This window comes from Myxocyprinus asiaticus, chromosome 30 (assembly GCF_019703515.2).
Source record: "Myxocyprinus asiaticus isolate MX2 ecotype Aquarium Trade chromosome 30, UBuf_Myxa_2, whole genome shotgun sequence".
In the NCBI taxonomy this organism is placed as follows: domain Eukaryota; kingdom Metazoa; phylum Chordata; class Actinopteri; order Cypriniformes; family Catostomidae; genus Myxocyprinus; species Myxocyprinus asiaticus.
Genome location: NC_059373.1, coordinates 3741623 through 3763893, shown reverse-complemented (window position 1 = coordinate 3763893; position 22271 = coordinate 3741623). Strand labels below are relative to the sequence as shown.

Genomic DNA, 22271 nt, shown 5'->3' with positions numbered 1-22271 from the left:
TAAATGTGTTTTCATGTAATGATCCACATATGCCTTTTAAGACAAGAGCATTTCTGTCAACAGCCTAAAGGCACTTACAGTACTTTAATAAGGGAAAAGTCACAAAGCATGATAGATAATAGCTTACATAACTCATCCAACAGGTATCACAGCCAACATACTTTCATACTGTTTATTTCTAATGTCTCCTGCCACACATTTCTACTTAATACTATTATGAATGCATTACCGTTGCAGCTATGAAACACTGTGACTTCAGGAAATACATTATTGAAAAACATTTCTATCAAAAAGGGAGGAGCAACTGATAGTACATTAAAGTGTCTGAATAGAAAATCATCCCATTAATGGACTTTGGACTTTGAGCCTTGTGGTTACAAATTTTGACGCCATACAGGAAGGAGCCCTAAACGGACGGCTTTTTTTCAATGTCTTACACATTAAAACCCACTCTACAATCAAAACATCCAACACCATTGTCATTTTCCAAAAGAAAGATATGTTTCGCAAAACAATAAATAATTCACAAAAGTCTCACATCGGATGATCTTTTTTAACTTTTTTGCTAGTTATCAACAATCATCACAATTACACTCCAAAAAACTCATTTAAGATGAACACATTTCAATTTAATAACAAAATTCCATCAAATTGATTCGTGTAAATAAATTAAAAAAAAAAAAAAATTCTTTATTTTTTAATTTAGTTAAAAGTGCACAATTTGATGGAATTTTATGACACAAAAATTTGCACAATTTTAAAATATGCAAAAATATATATTTAAATGTATTCATCATCAAACATACTAAAACATTTTCTAACAACTAAGAAGCATTTCCTCAAAAGAAGTGCAATTTTACCAACATTATAAACCAAAACTGTTTAATCACCAAATGTTTGAAATTTAGACTATTGACAAGTAAAAACCGATATATCAGTCTACCTCTAATATATATATATATACTGTATATATACACCGATCAGTCACAACATTAAAACCACCTACCTAATATTGTGTAGGTCCCCCTCGTGCCGCCAAATCAGTGCCAACAATTGTACAGAGTGGTTATCTGAGTTACTGTAGACTTTGTCAGTTCAAACCAGTCTGGCCATTCTCTGTTGACCTCTCTCATCAACAAGACATTTCCATCCACAGAACTGCCGCTCACTGGATGTTTTTTGTTTTTGGCACCATTTGGAGTAAATTCTAGAGACTGTTGTGTGTGAAAATCCCAGGAGATCAGCAGTTACAGATATACTCAAACCAGCCCATCTGGCACCAACAATCATGCCACACATTTTTCCCCATTCTGATGGTTGATGTGAACATAAACTGAAGCTCCTGACCCGTATCTGCTTGATTTTATGCACTGCTGCCACACGATTGGCTGATTAGATAATCACATGGATTATTGTTGGTGCCAGATGTCTGGTTTGAGTATTTCGGTAACTGCTATATGATATCATATTTATCCATCAAGACCTTCACAGCGTCCCCCCCTCCCTCTCTATCTCTCTCTCTCTCTCTCTCTCTCTCTCTCTCTCTCACACACACACACACATGCTATAATACATATAAATACACCCTCACACACTAGAGAATTCACAGTATGTTCTCCACTTACAGTCAGAGATAGAGTCTGTCTACACGCAGAAGTTCACGAGTCTTTACTGTTCTTGTCCACATCGCACAGAAAATGGACACAAACGCTCTATGCTTTGGTAAGATCCATGTCTGTTATGAATCTAAATGTGTATTGTGACCATGTTTGAAGTGGTAAACTAAAGAATTGTTCATGATACAATATGACAGTTCTGTGAAACTCTGTTACTGTAACTGCAATAATGCCTCTAAAAGTACATATGCAAAAATAATTTTGTAAAAGTTTCATGCAAAAGTACTAACAATCATTTTCATTTCTTAACAATGTGATCTTGTCACTTTGTTTCAGGGATGTGCACAGACATTTTGTGGGGCAGGGGCTCTAAACTCTTTTGGGGGGGGGGGGGGTTGGGCAGGGGGTGTAGGTTGTAAGGGGTGTACATTCTCCGCTGGACTAGGTGGGTGCGCGTGCGAGACCTCAATTTCTTTTTCACTATATTATTGTTTTGTTTTTGTTTTGCCATGTGTTACATTTTAATCACAATATAATGCTCAATTAGTAGTCAAAAATGTGATTAAATTATTGTGTATTCATAATTATTTTCCAAAATATGCTAAAGACGAAAATATAAATGCTGGGATAATTTGCATTACAAAAAAAAAAAAAAAAAAACTGGTTCAAAAACTTAATTGTGGCTAAGAAAGAAATGCATACAGAAGAATGCACAGCTGTAAGAAGATTGAAAATCTTTTCCTAATGTTCTTTGTATTTCTGGAGTACAAGGAGCTTTGGTTCATAAAGAGAAAAATAATACTGTTGTTCCATTAATTATTGAGCCAATATGAATAAGCGATAACATATTGTCTGACTTTATGCAAACTAACACAAACACACGGTATAGACCAGGCCCAGACAGTGCTCACTTGACTGAACACTGGAACACTGCTCTGTGGGTGGGACACCTCAGGAAAAGAGCAGGAGCTCGAGCCCCTTTAGGCTGCCACCCCCTCTGCACGTGCTTGCTTTGTCAATACAATTTAAGCTCAGTTAACAGCATTTATGGCACAACATTGATTTCCACATCACATAATTTCGACTTTTCGCCCCTCATTTATAAAAAACAAAACAAAATGTGGCTACAGTGAGACGCTTATAATGGAAGTGAATGGGGCCGAGTCCATAAATGCTAAAATAGTTTCAAAAGTATAGCCACAAGATGTAAACATTACCAGTAAACATATTAGCATGATTTTAGTGTGATTAACTTGCTTATTAAACTTATATGTGTAAACTTACTGTATATCCAAAACAGGGTTTCATTGTCATTATATTGGATATAACTTTATATAGATAAAATTAGTCAATGATTTTGTCACACTAAAATCATGTAAACACGTATATTTTTATGCCTAGTGGCGAAACTTTGGAAACCATGCCTATTGTAACATTTATGGACTGGCCCCATTCGCTGTCATTGTAAGTGGCTCACTGTAACCATGATTTTTGAGTAAATAAATAAATAAATAAATAAATAAAAAATATATATATATATATAGCAGTATATACAGTATTTATTATTGTTATTTTTTTTGTGGAAATCAACATTAAAGGGATAGTTCACCCAAAAATGAAAATTCTCTCATCATATCAGAACACAAGCGATGATTTTCAAAAGAATATTTCAGCTCGGTTGGTCTTCACAATGCAAGTAAATAGTGACCAGAACTCAGAAGGTCCAAAAAGCACATAAAGGCAGCATAAAAGTAATCCATGAGACTCCAGTGGTTAAATCCTTGTATTCTGAAGCAAAATGATGGTTGTGGGTGAGGATCAATATTTAAGTCCTTTTTCGCTGTAAATCTACACTTTTACTTTCACATTCAGCCACCTAATGGTTGGGGCTGGTCAGATGTGGAGATTTTATATAAAGTATAAAAGGACTTAAATATTGATCTGTTTCTCATCCACACTCATCATATCTCTTCTGAACACATGGATTTAACCACTAGAGTCATATCAATTACTACTAAGCTGTCTTTATGTCTTTTATGGACCCTCTGAATTCTGGTCACCATTCACTTGCATTGTATGGACCTACAGAGCTGAGATATTCTTCTAAAATCTTCATTGGTGTTCTGCAGAAGAAAGAAAGTCACACACATCTGGGATGGCATGAGGGTGAGGAAATGATGAGAATTTTGAGTTTTGGGTGAACTATCCCTATAAGCATCAAAGACTGTCTTTTAACTTTAGCCTTAACTTTTAAAAAAACTGATGAAATTTAAAAAACAGTTTTTCTCATTAAAGTAAATTTGATGTATAAACCTTGAAAATCAACATATTTAATACATTTTCTCAATGTTTTACTACACTCCTAAAAATGTTACTGTTTAGGGTACAATGGCCGTGACAGGGGTGGTTACCTTCTTGTTGGTACATATTTGTACCCTTAATGAGACAAAAAGTTATGTTTTTTTTTCTCATAAAAATGTACATTTAAAGGTACATCATAGGTCCTTATGGCACAATTATGTACCCAAAATGAGTTGTACATTTTTACTAGATTCAGAAAAAGTCCCCTGAGTGTACCACCACAATGACAGCCCTTTCACCTTAAACAGTAACTTTTTCTTCTTATTGTACAAGCTTGATATGATTGCCTCATTAGCTCTGTATGAATGATATACATTACATATACACACACACTTAAGTACTTAAATATACAGTACTTAAGTATGTATAATAAGTCAAATATTTAAGAAGGATAGCCAGCACAATGTGTACATAGAATGTCTACTGAAATGAAGGATTAACAAGTGTTACAATCTGTTATGTTTTGTCACAGGTACTTGTGTGAAGTGCACAGGAGACATTTACAGAGCAGATCAGGCATGTCAAGCCATGGGAGAACTGTATCATGATCGCTGCTTTACCTGCTTTACCTGCAGTAAGACTTCACAACTATTATGGCAGATCAGAAATGACAATATAACACAATGCTGATGACATTTGAGTTTACACACACACAAAAAAGTACTTTGGACATGTACCATGGTATACTTTGAAGCACCTTGGAGTACCATGTAAACAATACAATATAAATATGGTGAGCATTCAGAACCATGGTATATATCAAAGTATCATGGTACAACCATCTGATACCATAACTTTATCATGGTACCACCACTGAAATTTTCTGAAAGGATATTACAGACGAGTTACAGCTAATATTGCTTGTAATGACATTTGACATTTCATTTTGTATGCGCGAACATGCAAACTTATACACAAACACACATCATGAAACTGAAAATCTCATCCGTGCGTTTTTTTTTTCTCACCTAGGCAAAAAACTTTGTGGAAAGCCATTTTATTACTTTTCTGGAAGTGTGTACTGTGAGGAAGATTATTTGGTTGGTGTCTTTATTTGTTATTTCTTGCACTTAAAACATAGTTTTTGCAATTTACAACAATCAATTATTAATAATCAATTATTTATCTTTTATAGTATTCCAGCGTCAAGCACTTTGCAGAGGTCTGCACTTTCTGTGGTTACTTAATCACAGATATGGTCAGCCAAAATATAATTTTCTTCAGTGTATAATCAGTATTTTTTTGGTGGTTTCCTCACATTCCATTAGCACTGTTATCCTGATGACCTATGACCTTGTGTAGGTTCTCCAGGCATTGGGAAAGTCCTTCCATCCCGACTGTTTCCGCTGTGTCGTCTGTAATGAGAAGCTTGAGGGAAAGCCATTTAGTGTCGACACACAAAACAAGATATATTGTGTGAAAGATTACCAGAGGTAAACAAAAGAGAGACATTTCCTATCAAATTCTTCCAACATCAAATTATCTAAACTATGCTACTGTAACTGGTCCTGCTCGACCTGCTCAGAACGGGATTCGCACCGGCGTCTCCGACATGGGAGGCGGGCGCGCTAACGAGGAGGCTAAAGGCTACAGCGTCAGTCGCTAGTGCGCCTCTTGAGGCCAGGGGAGTGAGGTTTAAACACTGCACAGCTATCACGTACCAGCTAGCTGCTGTTACGCTCACTCCCATCCGGGTCACGGCACCACTGTAACCAGTCCTGCTCGACCCACTCCGAGCGGGATTCAAACCAGCGTCAGCTGGCATGGGAGGCGTGCGCGCAAACGAGGAGGCTAAATGATACAGCATCTAGCGTCAGTCGCTAGTGTGCCTCTTGAAGCCAGAGGTGTGAGCTTTATCCACTGCACAGCTATCACATACCAGCTGGCTTCCATTACACTATTCATATTATCTTTATAGCTCTTACTGTATGTCAAAAACTGCCTTGTTTGTTTATTTTCATTTTTCATATGGAATTTTAAGAGAAACATCTTTAAGTTATCTCCTGAGCTTTCATAGAGCAAACTTTGAGCAATTATACTTTCCTCTGAGAAAGGATTAAAATATTACAAATATTAAAATCTAAATATTAAAATATCATCTATAAGCTTTTAACATTCCCACCTTTATCCAGTGATTCTTGAAAGCATTATTGTTTGTTCTATAACACTATATTTATCGAACAGGTTTCTGGCTCAAATCTGTGCAATGTGTGGACAGCTCATCCTTCCCACTGAGGTTCATTTCCATATGTTTATTTTGGGAAAATTGTGCATCATATTGAAACTCACATTTGGCCCTTGGACCAGTTATTTGTCTGAAAGTTTGCTTTATGTTTGTTTACGTCAACAGGGTTCAAACGAGATTGTACGGGTGGTCTCTATGGGCAGAAGCTACCATGTGGGTTGCTTTGATGGGAAAAGCAACATTTGATCACTGTATATTCGACTCTGACTGAAAGAGCTCTATTTGCGATTTCGTTTTTGAAGGAGAACTTTACAAAAGGCAATTGATTCTGAAAATAATGAAGTATTGTGCTGCTTGAAATAAGAATTAATAGAATCAAAGCCCCACAGAGAACTTGTAGAAATCTACACTCTGTAATTTATTTTATTTTAATTTAATTTCCAGTGTGATGTAAGAGGAAGGATATTTACTTATCTGTATTCATATTTATTTATATAGTAATATCATCTGAATCCAGTCTTTTAATTTGTAATTTAATATATCAAATAAAATGAACTTTGCAATATACCTTTTTTTAAATGTAAATGATGTTAAAATCCTCTTAAAGAAATGGGAGCAATCTTTCTTCCAAACAAACAACTAAACAAGGTATTGTGCTTTTGTCTTTATATTGTGCTTTCTTGTGTTGTGTTTTGTTTATGTTGTATTTTGTTCTGCTTTGTTTCGGATATTTTGGGTAGCAGACAAATAACACGGACAACAACTTTTTTAACATCAAGTTTTTTTTTAGTTTGGTTAAAATGTAAATAATAATAATAATAATAATAATAATAATAAAAGAGTATGTTTTAAATTGCCGGTGTTATGGATCAACTGGGGATCATGTTAACTGGGAGTGTGCACGTGAATAATTTTACTTGCATTTTCAGTAGATTCGTTCAATGTAAATTGTCAAGTAGCCAAGAAAAGGTGTTTTACACATCATAAAAAATGTTGGTATCATTATTAAATACATTTTTTTCATCGATGTCTGTTCTAATGAATTTGACACAGTTTTAGAGCGTTAAGCTAAGCTAAAAGCTACACTTCAGAGAAAGTAGCAAGTTACACTACAAGCTACATGTCAAAAGTAGCTTGCTACATTTAAGCTACTTCATATCTTTTTTCAACTGCAGATGCACGGAGCATACTGTCATAGACAAAGCACTTAAAAGACGTATTCACATGATGTTTATCAAAGTCTTGGTACAGTATATTACAGTTTAGTGCAATACAAGTATACAGTATGGTGCAATGTGCACGTAAAAAAAACAGCAAACAAAATATGTGAATTCATATTTATGCTACTTATACAAACCTATGTGTACAACATTTCAAGTCACTATTTATATTTTATTTTATCACTACATTATATTTTTCAGATTTAGACTACTACCTCTACAAACCCATAGCCATTTAAACATAATTTCATTTGCACATTTCGGTATAAAAACTCTGCGTACATACGGTATACTATTCATCTATATATTCATCTATACAATACAGAAATACAGCAGCTAGACACAGAATTACAGGATATATCATCAGAGGCAAAATGTCTTGTGTGTGTGTGTGTGTGTGTGTGTGTGTGTGAGAGAGAGAGAGAGAGAGAGAGAGAGAGAGCACATCTGGGCAATAACAATGTGATTTCTGATGGTATCAGATGGTAATACGATGGTATTTTGATATACAATTACCATATTTATGTACCATTCTGTATTTACATGGTGCTTCAAAGTACTTCAAAGTATACCATGTTACTACCATGGTACTTCGCTATATGATTACCATATTCATATAGCCTACCTTTGTATTAACATGGTGTCCAGGGGGCCTGGGTAGCTCAGCGAGTATTGATGCTGACTACCACCCCCGGAGTCGCGAGTTCGAATCACCCCCAGGGCGTGCTGAGTGACTCCAGACAGGTCTCCTAAGCAACGAAATTGGCCCAGTTGCTAGGGAGGGTAGAGTCACATGGGGTAACCTCCTCATGGTTCTCGATCTCAGTGGGGCGCGTGGTAAGTTGTGCATGGATCGCAGAGAGTAGCATGAGCCTCCACATGCTGGGAGTCTCTGCGGTGTCATGCACAATGAGCCACGTGATAAGATGTGCAGATTGACGTGGAGGCAACTGAGACTTGTCCTCTGCCACCCAGATTGAGGTGAGTAACCGTGCCACTTAAGTAGTGGGAATTTGGCATTCCAAATTGGGAGAAAAGGGGATAAAAAAAAACAAAAAACATAGTCTGTCCAATTTCATCCAAAAAACATGGTAATGTCATGGTACTTTTTGTGTTTTCGTGTAGGCTAATAAGTGTTTTGATACTCTTTTGGTTGGAAAATGTATTTACCTGCAGAAGTCGTTTACAAGCTGCAAACGTGTTAAACTTAATAAAGACCTTCTTGGTCGCTGGCAAATGTAGGACACATTTGCAGGTTTCGTTTTCATTGATTGTAGACTCATTTCATTTTAGAGACCAATACATTTTAAAGAACCGACTCAGATGAGTGATTAAGTTGTGATCGGACATCTTTAGTTCTGATAGTAAACACCGGGTACAAGGCATGTATACCGCTACCTAGTCAAAAATATAGCTTCGCTACTGAAAAGCTACTTAATTTAAAAATTAGCAAAGCTACTGCCTCGCTACTCAGAAATGTAGTTAAGCTAACAGCTTCACTATTTGTTGGTGGGTCACTGGTCCAGTGTTAAGTCATACTGGCAGTAAACATAGCGACCCCGGTTCAAATCCTTATCAATCAGGACAAACTACATTTTCTAATGTTTACAGGCTTTTTAAAACTGTCAAACAATTTTAAGATTTAAGATTGAAAATCTTAAGATTTTGCCTAACAAACAAAATCACCATGTTTTTGAAGAACTTTCTCATTCTTTCTCAGAGTACCATTTTTTCTTACTCATTGATCAGTTTGACCTTTGAACTACCAAAAATATTGCACTGTTCTGAAAGATCATCTTTTGGCAGTGTCATGGGTAGTCAAACATATGACACTGTCATGTACAGCACCTTTGAAAAGTAAAAGATGCTGTTATAACCAGGTACTCACAGGGAATTGAACCAAGGTATAGGTATAGACCAACAGACCTTCTATGTGAACAGTTACAACTGTTTTATCAACTTTATCAAGCTATTGTTTTTCTTATAAATAAAAGTAATTTGAGAGTATAGGCCTATTGTTGACACATATAAGCCTATGATGTTTTAGTGTTGCAAATAAAAGACTTCCACATGCGATTTACTACTCTGACAAATGTAATCGCCATTTCCCGTTCAAAGCAATGTCCCACGTTAACATTGGCAACCATGTAACCCTGTGAAACCATGTTAAAATAGCTCTTAAACTGTGTCAAATTCATTGCAACAAACATCGATCATACAAAGTGGGTTAATAATGATACCAAAAATTTTTTACGATGTGTAAAATGCCTTTTCTTGGCTCCTTGGCAATTCACATTGACCGAATCTTCTGAAAATGCAAGTAAAATTATTCACGTGCACATTCCCAGTTAACATGATCCCCAGTTGATCCATAACACCGGTATATACTGTAACTAAGGTTACTTTTAAGTAAAGTTTTAGCTTTTTATTGTTGATTTAAATGGCCCCGCTTTGTTGTCAAATTAATTTTTAGAAGTACAAATAGTCTCAGTTAATTATGAGCTCATTAAGTTACATGCAATAGAGTCATTCCGTGTCAAATCACCAATTTTTGGAAACTCCCCTGGTTAAAATGTTTGATTTTGTTAATATTTTTAATATAATAATAAAAGAGTATGTTTTAAATTGCCGGTGTTATGGATCAACTGGGGATCATGTTAACTGGGAGTGTGCACGTGAATAATTTTACTTGCATTTTCAGTAGATTCGTTCAATGTCATCATAAATGGTGATGAAAGCCAAAATATTAAACGTCATGGATCAATGTCAAAAACTTCGCATGCTTCGAATTTCTGCTGACACCACAGGCATTTTAGTCCAGGTTCGGGAAGATCTGCCCAACGTGAAGCAGTAAATGTCTGGACAGTACATTACTGCAGTGTACGATCAGAAGTGGTGTATTGGCAGCACTGTGGAGTGTGATGATGAGAGGCAGGATGTTCTTGGTGATCCAAGTCATTCAAGTAGCCAGTACGTACTGATGAGTGCTATGTACCAGTTAGCCCCATTCTGTGTCATCTGTCTGTGCCTTCAACCACCACTGGTAGACAGTATCACTTTGAGGAAGAAGACATTCAAAGGATAAATTATGCTTTTCAGAGCTTTGTAGATGTACATTTCTGAAATCCAAACGTGAAATAAAGGTATTGCACCAGCTAATAGCCATGTTTTGCTTATTCTTAATAACAGTGTATTTTTGGACTCTCAAAAATCAAGATATTGACATTATTGTTTTTATGTGAATAAATAAAGGTACATTTCTAGTTTCAGCATTATTTGTACTTTAGACATTCCTCTTTAAATACAATAAGTATCAGCTTTATAGAAAGTGACCCACATTTGGTTTTCAACCATTTAAAATGGGTAAAATTCAACTATTTGCACATGGAGCCACATTGAGATCCCCATATCTCTGGGACTGAACCATATAGGGCCTTAAAAATGAAGATACCAAAAAGGAATGTTTGTTTTGAACCAGAATCTAAAAGGATATTAAGATATCTTGAGTTACAGTACACGCACGCCAACTTTGGGTTTGGGGGGGGGGGCACAAAAAAGTGCTTTTTCCCATTTTTGGACTCGCACCATTGGCAGATAATGCAACAGTGATTGCTAAAGTCAACTGATTTTAGTAACAGACCTACCGATTTCTGTGTAAAAATAAAATAATGATGTCGCCACCTTTCTTAGGTTATTTTTTTGATCTGTGGTTTTGCTCCAACACCATAGGGGAAAATTGCCTTATTGACTCCCCTCTATACAATAGTGGATTACTCAGAAAATATTCATCCATTGCATTTAATATTTTGGCTTTCATCTTCATTTGTGTATTTCTTTCACCAAAAAAAAAAAAAAAAAAAAAATCAAAATGTTGAGCTGGGGACCTCTGGTTGAGTTGACACGGAATGGCCCAATAGAATTTTAAAATAATATAAGTGTTATATGTTGTAAATATATGTTGAATTGCATAATGAAAAAAGTCATTGTTTTAAATCATTATTATATGATAATATATAATCAAAAATATATTTTCTTTTGAAGGATGACATTGATAAAGCTCCAGAGGAGACGAGACGTAAGTTATATGTGCATTGTTACTGTCACTTTGTTTCCATGTTAGACTTGAAATTAATGTTTTCCAAATTAATCCTGTTTTTCACTTGTATATCCTTGTATGTTGCTTTCAAAACTCTATAAAGAATACAGATCGATTAAAGAAAGAAAAGAAAGACATGGCACATTGCAGAAGGCTCACATGAAAGACAATCAGTCATCAACATCTGTGAGAAGATGATTTAACATTTGTCAGCCTTTTTGTATTTTCTGTTAGTTGTAACCTTTCATGTGTGTAGAGCCAGTAATGTATACGTTTTACTGTTTAAAGGATTCTGGGTGCTGGGGATCTCACCTGAACCGAAAGAATCTTGCAGCTGCTGTTCCAAAACTTACATCAGATGATAAGGAGACACTTACAGCTTTTGCCCAATACTTCGGAATGAAGTTGAAGAACAATCTTGTATCTTTGACAAAGGTAAATATAACATATTATTATAGAGGGTAATAAATTACCATTTGAAAACATCTGTGTGCAATGAAAGTGCTTTATGTTATTTATATTAATTACTTTGCTTATTTAGTGCTGTTTGCTAAGGCAAGCATATAAGCTGTTACTATTGCTCATTCTTAACATAATGGGTTTAAACAAATTAGAGGTCGACCGATAGTGGATTTTGCCTATATCAATAACTAAAGTGGTTGAAAAGGCCAATTACCAATTAATAGGCCCATAGTTTTTAAAATTGATTTATATAGAATGTATACAGTTGAAGTCAGAGGTTTACAGACACTTAGGTTGAAGTCATTAAAACTCTTTTTTTTTTTAACCACTCCACAGATTTAATATTAGCAAACTATAGTTTTGGCAAATCGTTTATGACATCTACTTTGTGCATGACAAGAGTAATTTTTTCAACAGTTGTTTACAGACAGATTGTTTCACTTTTAATTGACAATATCACTATTCCAGTGGGTCAGAAGTTTACATACACTAAATTAACTGTGCCTTTAAGAAGCTTGGAAAATTCCAGAAAATGATGTCAAGCCTTTAGACAATTAGCCAGTTAGCTTCTGATAGGAGGTGTACTGAATTGGAGGTGTACCTGTGGATGTATTTTAAGGCCTACCTTCAAACTCAGTGCCTCTTTGCTTGACATAATGGAAAAATCCAAATAAATCAGCCAAGACCTATATTGTGGACCTCCACAAGTCTGGTTCATCCTTGGGAGCAATTTCCAAATGCATGAAGGTACCACGTTCATCTGTACAAACAATAGTATGCAAGTGTAAACATCATGGGACCACGTAGCCATCATACCGCTCAGGAAGGAGACGCATTCTGTCTCCTAGAGATGAACGTTGTTTGGTGCGAAAAGTGCAAATCAATCCCAGAACAACAACAAAGGACCTTGTGAAGATGCTGGAGGAAACAGGTAGACAAGTATCTATATCCACAGTAAAATGAGTCCTATATCAACATAACCTGAAAGGCTGCTCAGCAAGAAAGAAACCACTGCTCCAAAACCGCCATAAAAAAAAGCCAGACTACAGTTTACAAGTGCACATGGGGACAAAGATCTTACTTTTTGGATAAATGTCCTCTGGTCTGATGAAACAAAAATTGAACTGTTTGGCCATAATGACCATATTTATGTTTGGAGGAAAAAGGGTGAGGCTTGCAAGCTGAAGAACACCATCCCAGCCGTGAAGCATGGTGGTGGCAGCATCATGATGTGGGGGTGCTTTGCTGTAGGAGAGACTGGTGCACTTCACAAAATAGATGGCATCATGAGGAAGGAAAATTATGTGGATATATTGAAGCAACATCTCAAGATATCAGCCAGGAAGCTAAAGCTTGGTTGAAAATGGGTCTTCCAAATGGACAATGACCCCAAGCATACCTCCAAAGCTGTGGCAAAATTGCTTAAGGACAACAAAGTCAAAGTATTGGAGTGGCCATCACAAAGCCCTGATCTCAATCCAATAGAACATTTGTGGGCAGAACTGAAAAAGCGTGTGCGAGCAAAGAGGCCTACAAACCTGACTCAGTTACACCAGTTGTGTCTGGAGGAATGGGCCAAAATTCCAGCAACTTTTTTTAAGAAGGTTGTGGAAGGCTACCCAAAATGTTTGACCCAAGTTAAATAATTTAAAGGCAATGCTACCAAATACTAACAAAGTGTTATAAAAGCTGAAATAAATAATTCACTCTTGTATTATTCTGACATTTCACATTTTTAAAATAAAGTAGTGATCCTTATTGACCTAAGACAGGGAATGTTTTCTACAATTAAATGTCAGGAACAGAAAGGAGTTCAAATGTATTTGGCTAAGGTGTATGTAAACTTCTGACTTCAACTGTAAGTAGACCCCAGTGGCTGTTCAAACAGATGGAGCACAACAAATTGAACTCCTTTTCTGACAAAGCGTTTTTAAACACATAGCTTAATCTGAGAAACGTGAATAAGGGAGCAAGATGCAATGGCCAAAGACCTCCACTTAAAGGGCTGTTCACACCAAATGCTTTTGCAACCATCCTGTTTACCATTTGTTTTACTATTTAAACTTGCGTTAGTCAAACGTCTTATTATTCAGCGTCTTGTGCAAGACCGTTGTGTTTTTTTAGATGCTGCGTCAATTTAAAAAGAACTTCAATCTTAAAAACGCATCTCGAGACACCTGCGTTTTGTTAAACTCTATTTGTTGCGCTGCATCTAGCCTTTTTTACTGCAATAATGTGATCAATCTGAAGTCATCTTCAGTGATTGCCACTTATCCAAAATTAAAATGCACAGTTTTAGCATTCAAATGTGCATTTTAATCCTAAATTCGACAAATATTCTAATTTAGAAATTATTATTTAACAGCCTTGCATCCTCGCATCATGGTGTCAAGTTTTTTGATGGGCAGGCACCACTCACATTTTCTTCAGAAAATGTAAACATCTAGTTTTTATTATTTAGTAGTGTCATTTGGTTAACTGGCCACTAGATTCCTGTAATAATACAACAACAGCAACTATTCTCTCATTATGTTTGCAAAACTCTAGGAAAGGTCATTTTCTTTGGAGAAAGCAGTGACCCCTCGTCAAACACCAAGCAAACCATTGAAGGACACTCCAGACTCCAACACAACACCAAGTATAGAGACCCACACACCAAAGCCCTCAAACACGTTCCCAGATGCCAGCCTATCTCCAGCTGTGCAGACCAACAGTGCAGAATTTGAGGACGAGCAATCGGATCCATTCCTTTCGATCACACCGTCCAAGTCCTGGTCACCATCCTTGAGGTCGGCACACAAGAGCGTGGAGAAGGTCCAATTCCTTAAGCAGTCCATGACCAAGAGGCTTTCATCTGTGGATAGTGGCTGGTTAGTACGCTTCCAGGTCTTCGATGAAGTGGAGGAACCCCGGAAACCCATCGCTGGGAATTCTGGGAAAACTGGGAAAACCAACTAAGGATTTTTATAGCCTAATTTTACAAACAAAATGGTGTCAAATAAAGTTCAAACAGTCCCACAAACTTCAGTGGTTGAATTAGGGACAGATCTAGTGAAGTCACCAGTAGGAGGCGTTGTTGGGCTGGATATTGAACCTGGCTCCCTGGGGCCTGCTGGTGAATGGGTAAATCACAGAAATGGGCGACTACCATGGAAGATGCTGAGATAGGCTCAGAGGAGGCGAGTTCTGCTGCCCACACCAAGAAATGCAAAACAAAAGCCAGAAAAGGCCAAGATGCTGCTAAAATCCCAAAAGCAGGGAGTGAAAAGAAAAAGAGTCAAAAAGACAAAGAGAAGCTGAGGATGAGGGGGATGAATCAGACAAGAAGGATGGAGGTGTAAAAAAAGGACGGATAACTAAGAAAGGAGAGGCAGCTGAGGAAGATCAGCCCAAAAAATGAGGAAAGAAGAAAGGAAAAGCTGAGGAGGAAGAGTTGGAGGATACTAGGCATAAAAAGAAAACCAAGAAATCGCCGATGCCTCAGGAGAATCTAGTGGGAGAGGAGGATGAGGAGGAGGTCAGAGCTGCTAAATCTAGAGTAAGGAACACTGTCAGGGTCAGGTTAGTCCCACAAACAGACAAAAAGCTGCTGCATTTATTTATAAAAAATGTATTAATTCATTAAAGTCAATGCTAAGTATCATTCTTAAATGTATTACTGATTTATCCACCTCGTCTTCAACCAGGTCCACCAAAAACTCAGACGAAAACTTTGTGAAAATCAATCTGAAGAAGTCTCATGTAAAATGATTTGCTTTAAGATGAGCTGCACTGAGGAAACAGGTGAGTAGATCATCTAAAAGACTCAAAGTTCACTCAAAAATGGAAATTATGTTCATTGATGAAATGCACATGATTTTCTTTCTTCTGTCGAACACAAAAGGACAAGCCTAACAGAATGTACACGCTGCTCTTTTGCATACAATGAAAGTGAAAAAATATAAAAAGGATAAAAGTAGTCCACACATTTTCCAATCCTTCTGAAGTCAAACAAGATTTGTGTGAGGATCATTACTGAAATTAATTACTGAAAATCTTTGTTTCCACCATATATCTCAAATCTCCTTCGCACTTTATTCAAATTGGTAAAATAGTTTATTATAGTACTGTAGGCTGTTTACGGCTGCCTATAACAACTTATACACTATATGGCCAAAAGTTTGTAGACACCATATGTGCTTGATGAACATTTGATTTCAAAACCTTAGGCATCAATTTCCCCCTTTGCTGTAATAACAGCTTCCACTCTTTTGGGAAGGCTTTCCACTATACTGTATGTAGTAACATGGCTGCAGGGATTTGCTCTCATTCAGACACAAGGCTATCAGTGAGGTCAGGAACTGATGTTGGTCGATGGGGCCTGACTTACAGCTGCTGTTCCAGTTCACCCCAAAAGTGATCAGTGGGGTTCAGGTCTGGGCTTTGTGCAGGCCAGTCAATTTCTTCCACGCCAGACACAGTAAACCATTTCTATATGGACCTCACTTTGTTCACAGGGGCATTGTCATGCTGGAACTGAAAAGGACTATCCCCAAACAGTTGCCACAAATTTGGAAGCACACAAAGCCCAAGCCATTACATAAAGAAACATTACGATTTTTCTTTACTGGATTTAATGGAGTAACCAAATTCGTTAATTAGGAGGGGGTGTCCACAAAATTTTGGCCATATAGTGTAGCAACACTTCTGGGATTTTATTCATTTTAGATTCTTGTAGCTTCTGTGTCTGTGCCCGTCATAGTAAGGAAATTTTTTTTTTTTTTTTTTTTTTACATTCTATAATAGAGGTAGAACGATATATCGGTTTTACGATTAATCTGTGCCGATAGTTGCTTTTTGGAACTATTGTTATCGGCAACAATCTATGGCGATAGTTGCCGATAGTTTTTTCAGGTGTTTCAGGTGTGTTTCAGGCTTGCTTATACGTAAAAGTCCCACGTTATGCACCAAATCTAAAAAAAAATTCTGGTTATTTTAGGGATTTTGGTTGAACAATAAACTGCATCTGGGATTTTATTTATTTAGGAATCTTTGTCTGTGCCTGTTATAGTAAGGAAAGAATAAGACATCTTTTTGACATTCTGTAAATAAGTTTTAATAACTATCGGCAGATTAAGCAGTTGTCTTTCCCCACCACCTTAGTTATCGGTATCGGCTAAATCCACTATCGATCTCTGGTCTATAAATCAATTTAGAAAACTATTGGATGATTAATCTGTTATCGGCCTTTCCCACAAACTTTGTGATCGTATTGTGCAAAATCCCTTATTAGTCGACCTGTAGTTGAAAAAAAGGTCAAGTTACACAATTGTGCTTATGACCGATCATTGCATGTATGACCCGGACTACAGAAATTATTTTTTACTTGAATTCTGTTCTGACAGTTCAGACTTAAAACAATGCTTTTGAGCTGATTGTGTAAATATTGGATTTTGGCCATTTGTCAAAAATGGATTTCCAAAATTCAGAGTTTAATAAATTTTCAAACCTTATACTGTATGAATGGGTTTTTGCTGCTCAGACAACAAAAAAACTAAACAGATTTGAGTTGGCCTAAAAATCAGATTTTGACTTTTAGTGTGAACAAAACCAAAGAAAAGGTCCTACCCTGATTCAATCTGTGAGTTGATTTGTTGGTTTTTTTAAGGTCTGCCACACTGGTTGTGCTGTCCACCGGTATGGAAAGTCTTTATGCTACCAGCTTTCTGCATACCTGTACGCTCAGAGGTCAAAGTGCATCATGCTGGTTGTGTCTCCTCTTGTGTCTCTTATGCACGACCAGATGTTTCGGTCTCAGAATGTGCAGTGATTATTTTCGGTGATATTTGAATAAAGGAAATGTATTGTGTTTAATTGTAACATTGTTTAATGTTTGTGAAGCTCTCTGGACTCCCGCCGAAGCTGAAAGCTTCCTGTATCCACTCAAACGTGTCTCAGAAACAGAGAGAAACGGCTATTGAAAAGGTAAATAATATAGAGTCTACTATAAGTAAAGTGTATATTTTAATAATTGATGTTAATTGATATATTTGTGTGTGTAGGTGAAGGCCGGTCAGGTGCATGTTCTGCTGTTGTCTCTTGAAGCTTAAGTTGGTGGGGGTCACTCAGGGTCAGGTTGTCTGCCTCCTGCAGATCAGCTCCCACCAGTGGCATTTGCCTGTATTGACGAAGCTCACTGTGTCTGAATGGTCACACAACTTCAGACCCTGTTACTTGAGACACTGCAAGATGAGGCTCTTGTCTTTTACATTTTAGGACTCCATGACATATGGATATGATTGAATTCACCTTTTATTTATGTATATTATGTGTGTTGTGTAGGTGCTCAGGGATCGGTTGGTTGTGCGTTGTCTCCTGGGTCTCACCGCCACAGCTACTCTGTCCACAGTGCTGGATATCGCCCGACACTTGGACATTAGCGATCAGGATGGAATCGCTGTTCGCTCTGCAGCTGTTCCACAGAATCTCCAGCTGTCTGTTTCTATGGACAGAGACAAAGACCAGGAGTGTTTTGAAGAGTCACATGAAGGGCTCAATTTATTCCCACGCCGGCCAATGACAAGTGAATTTAGAAAATATTCAGGCCATACATTTTTCTTACTAGCAATAAATCTGCATTCTGCATTAGAGGTCGACCGATAGTGGATTTCGCTGATACTGATAACTAAGGTGGTGGAAAAGGGTGTTAACTGATCAATTGGCTGATTATTTTCAAAATAGATTCATAGAATGTAAATAAAAAAAAAAAAAAAAAAGAAATCTTACTATGACGGACACAGACACAGACCCTATAAAAGTGCTAAATTAATCAAATTCCAGATGCAGTCTGTTTTTAAACTAAAATCCCAAGAATAACCAGAAAAAATGGTAGACCGATATATTGGTAAAATATATATCGGTGTATATCGGTAAAAATAATTCAGAATAGAGGTAGACCGATATATGGGTAAAACCGTGACGATAAAACCGATATATCGGTAAAACCAATATATCAGTCTTCCTCTTCTCTGCATTATTTTGAACAAATATGTTTTTTTGTCTTTATAACCAACACTGACAGCAGAGGGGGAGTCGGAGGAGTCCATTACTGCAGAGAGAGAGAGGGGGAGAGTGACACTGGTCTGATAATGAGTGACGTGTGTCACATGCATGAGAGAGCCATCCCCATGCAGGAGACTGTGGAAACCCTTGACATCACTGAAGAGAGTGAGAACACTTATTTTGTGTACACACTAGAGCCACTATGGTTTCAGGCATGTCAGATTTTAAGAGGTTTAACATCACTGTTTATTATTTGTGTGTTTTAGGTGTAGAAACACTGTTGTGTTACCTGGATCTGCATCCTCAGCAGTGGGTGGAGCCTCTCCATCCAACTCTCTCTGTCTGCAAGCTGCAGTGCTACGGCGGACCACAACAACTGCGCACACTCACTAAACTGTATGGTATACTCTCACATTGTCTCTTAGTAGATTTAGATGTTTTTATGAAAAACACATCTGTGGATGAGGTCAGGTGTCCTCCAGTTGCCATGACGTTGGCACCTTGTTATTGAGGTTCATGCATGGCATCAAATCTTTAAAAGATATTCAAGAGTTTTGTGTGAGACCCTTAGTAGCAAATAAGAGAGAGTTAAATCTGATTTACCCGCCCATAAACATCTAACTAACTATGTCATAAACATGACTTAGTGGGTGGTTCTTGGTCAGGAGAAGCTGAAATGTGGACCAGACTTTGCAAATAATGAAAGGAGACTACCTAGTGCTTATAGATCTGGACTGGGAAACAAGAGGTTATAGGTTCAAACTCTTGAAGGGTGGTTGATCCAAAAACTGTCACCATAGTGTCATTCTATTCCATTCTGTTCTGATTGGTTCTATTCAGTTCTGCTCTATTCTATTGCTGTCTGTTCTATTCTATTCTAATCTATTCTGATCTGTTCTTTGTTTTCTGGTTTGCTCTATTCAGTTCTGTTCTATTCTATTTCGATCTGTTCCTTTTTTCTGTTCTATCTTTTCTATTATATGTTCTATGTATTGTCTTGTATTCTATTTTGATCTGTTCTATTCTGTTCTGATCTGTTATGTTTATACTGTTCTATTCTATCCTAAACTTGTTGTATGTGTTCGATTGTTTTATTCTATTTTAAACTGTTCTATTTTGTCTGTTCTTTCTATTCTATTCTGATCTTTTCTATTCAGTTTTTATCAGTTCAATTTTTCTGTTCTATCTATTCTATTCTGATATGTTCTATTTATATCTGTTTTATTCTACTGTATTTTGATGTTTTTAATTTTTCTGCTCCATTCTGTTCTATTCTTTTGTATTTTGATCTGTTCTATCCTATTCTGATCTTGTTCCATCTATTCTATTTTATTCTATTTTAAACGGTTCTATTTTATTTCTGTTCTAGCTTTTGAATTCTATTCTGATATTCTCTATTGTATTTTGATCTGTTCTGTTTTTTTCCTTTTCTGTTCTATTTTTGTTATTTCTATTCTATTCTGATGTATTCTATTTGTTGTTCTATTCTATTTTGATCTGTTCTATTTTATCGTATTTTAATCTGTTTTTCCCCCATTGTATTCTATTCTATTTTTATCTGTTTCTTTTTTCTATCTTTTGTGTTCTGATCTGTTTTGTTCTTTTCTGGTGTAAACTATGAGATGTTGTTTCTTCAGGTCTGTATGGAGGCACAGGATGGAGTGGCGTCCATGTGGAGTTCTCAGATCTGTCCTTCTACATCCATTCTTATGGCAACCTGACGGTGGATGAACTGTTCGCAGTTTGTGCGCTCCTGCACAGCAGGGTGATGGCACAAGAGAGGACACAGCTGTACCAGCTGAAAACCTGTTTCACAGGTCAGATACACTGATTCCCCTTTATTTTGTGAAATAATTAAGGGTTCAATCAAATCATAGAAAACTGGACTAAAAGGTAAATGCTGCAGATGGTAGAATATGGCTCCTTTAATAATAATTTTATGTGTGTGTTTGTGTGCAGTGTTGTGTATTGTAACTGCAGTCTTTATATGGATGATCTGGATGACAGCAGAATTCAGGCACTGAAGGAGCTGCTGCGAGATTACTTTGATAAGAGGAGAAATCTGGACCTGAGCAAACACTATCAGAAGGAAGAGGATGATGAAGAAGAAGCTCTCAACAAGCTCTCAAGAAGTGTGTTTTCGCTTATTTACTCTACTGCTGTTCTGTCTAAATATAAGTGGGATGTTAAAGCTGAACTCTTTAAAAAAAATAAATAAAATTATCCCCTTTTCTCCCAATTTGGAATATCCAATTCCCACTACTTAGTAGGTCCTCGTGGTGGCGCGGTTACTCACCTCAATCTGGGTGGTGGAGGACAAGTCTCAGTTGCCTCCGCTTCTGAGACCGTCAATCCGCGCATCTTATCACGTGACTCGTTGTGCATAACACCGCAGAGACTCACAGCATGTGGAGGCTCATGCTACTCTCCGCGATCCACGCACAACTTACCACACGCCCCATTGAGAGCGAGAACCACTAATCGCAACCACGAGGAGGTTACCCCATGTGACTCTACCCTCCCTAGCAACCGGGCCAATTTGGTTGCTTAGGAGACCTGGCTGGAGTCACTCAGATTCGAACTCACAACTCCAGGGGTGGTAGTCAGCGTCAATTAATGTATCAGGATATTGTTGTTTTTTTACAGTTGGGACAATAGTTCAGATTTTTACTTCCCCTGCCAATATCTTCAAAGGCCCCATCACATAAAAGTGGTTATTTTTATGCAGTGGTGCCATTAATCTATATATATAGAGAGCGAGAGAGAGAGAGTGAAACAATATTTCTATTTTGCATTAAATTGTACATTTTTGTTTCTTCTAGGTGTTTAATTTCCATAAAAGGGTTGAAATTGTAAAGCAATGTATTGTAATTCACACACACACACACACAAAATGTTTAATACATCACAGAAAGCCATATATGTTTAAGTTGAAGCTATTCTTATTGTTGAGACACGCTTGATTCCTTTGGTGAACCAGAACCGGTACAGAACTATACTATACTTGTCCAATCTGTACTGTGATGGGCAGTATTGTGCCCTTTTGTGTGCCCAACACAGGTAACTTGGTACAAAGCACAAAAGACTTGGTTTCTCAATTTTGAAAGAAGAGGAAGACCACTGTAGATCATCTTGTTTAGAACAACTGTAATTTAAGATCTGTGGAGTTCATATTTGTTCAGAGATCTGGGGACAAAATTAACTGTGTTTGATGATCAGTATTAAAGGGATAGTCCAACCAAAAAATGAAATATCTGTCACTTATTTTCATGTTGGTCCGTATGACTTTC

General features: G+C 37.0%; 1 protein-coding gene across 11 annotated transcripts; it reads left to right on the top strand.

Moving 5' to 3' along the window:
* Positions 1–1614: 1614 nt before the first annotated feature.
* On the top strand, positions 1615–22221 carry LOC127420891 (ATP-dependent DNA helicase Q4-like). Of its 11 annotated transcripts, XM_051663491.1 has the most exons (14): positions 1615–1722; positions 4450–4551; positions 11424–11457; positions 11582–11664; positions 11767–11913; positions 14488–15501; positions 15627–15723; positions 17588–17686; positions 17821–17904; positions 17982–18502; positions 19001–19146; positions 19248–19377; positions 20619–20798; positions 20941–22221. In XM_051663491.1, the coding sequence occupies exons 2-6, from the start codon at positions 4522–4524 to the stop codon at positions 14896–14898; spliced, it is 705 nt and encodes a 234-aa protein (XP_051519451.1). In that variant the 5' UTR covers positions 1615–1722; positions 4450–4521; the 3' UTR covers positions 14899–15501; positions 15627–15723; positions 17588–17686; positions 17821–17904; positions 17982–18502; positions 19001–19146; positions 19248–19377; positions 20619–20798; positions 20941–22221. The 11 variants fall into 11 exon arrangements, with proteins under 11 accessions (XP_051519451.1, XP_051519455.1, XP_051519452.1 ...); XM_051663495.1 differs by lacking the exon at positions 17588–17686 and having other exon boundaries at positions 14488–15478; XM_051663492.1 differs by lacking the exon at positions 17588–17686.
* The last annotated feature ends 50 nt before the right edge of the window (positions 22222–22271 follow it).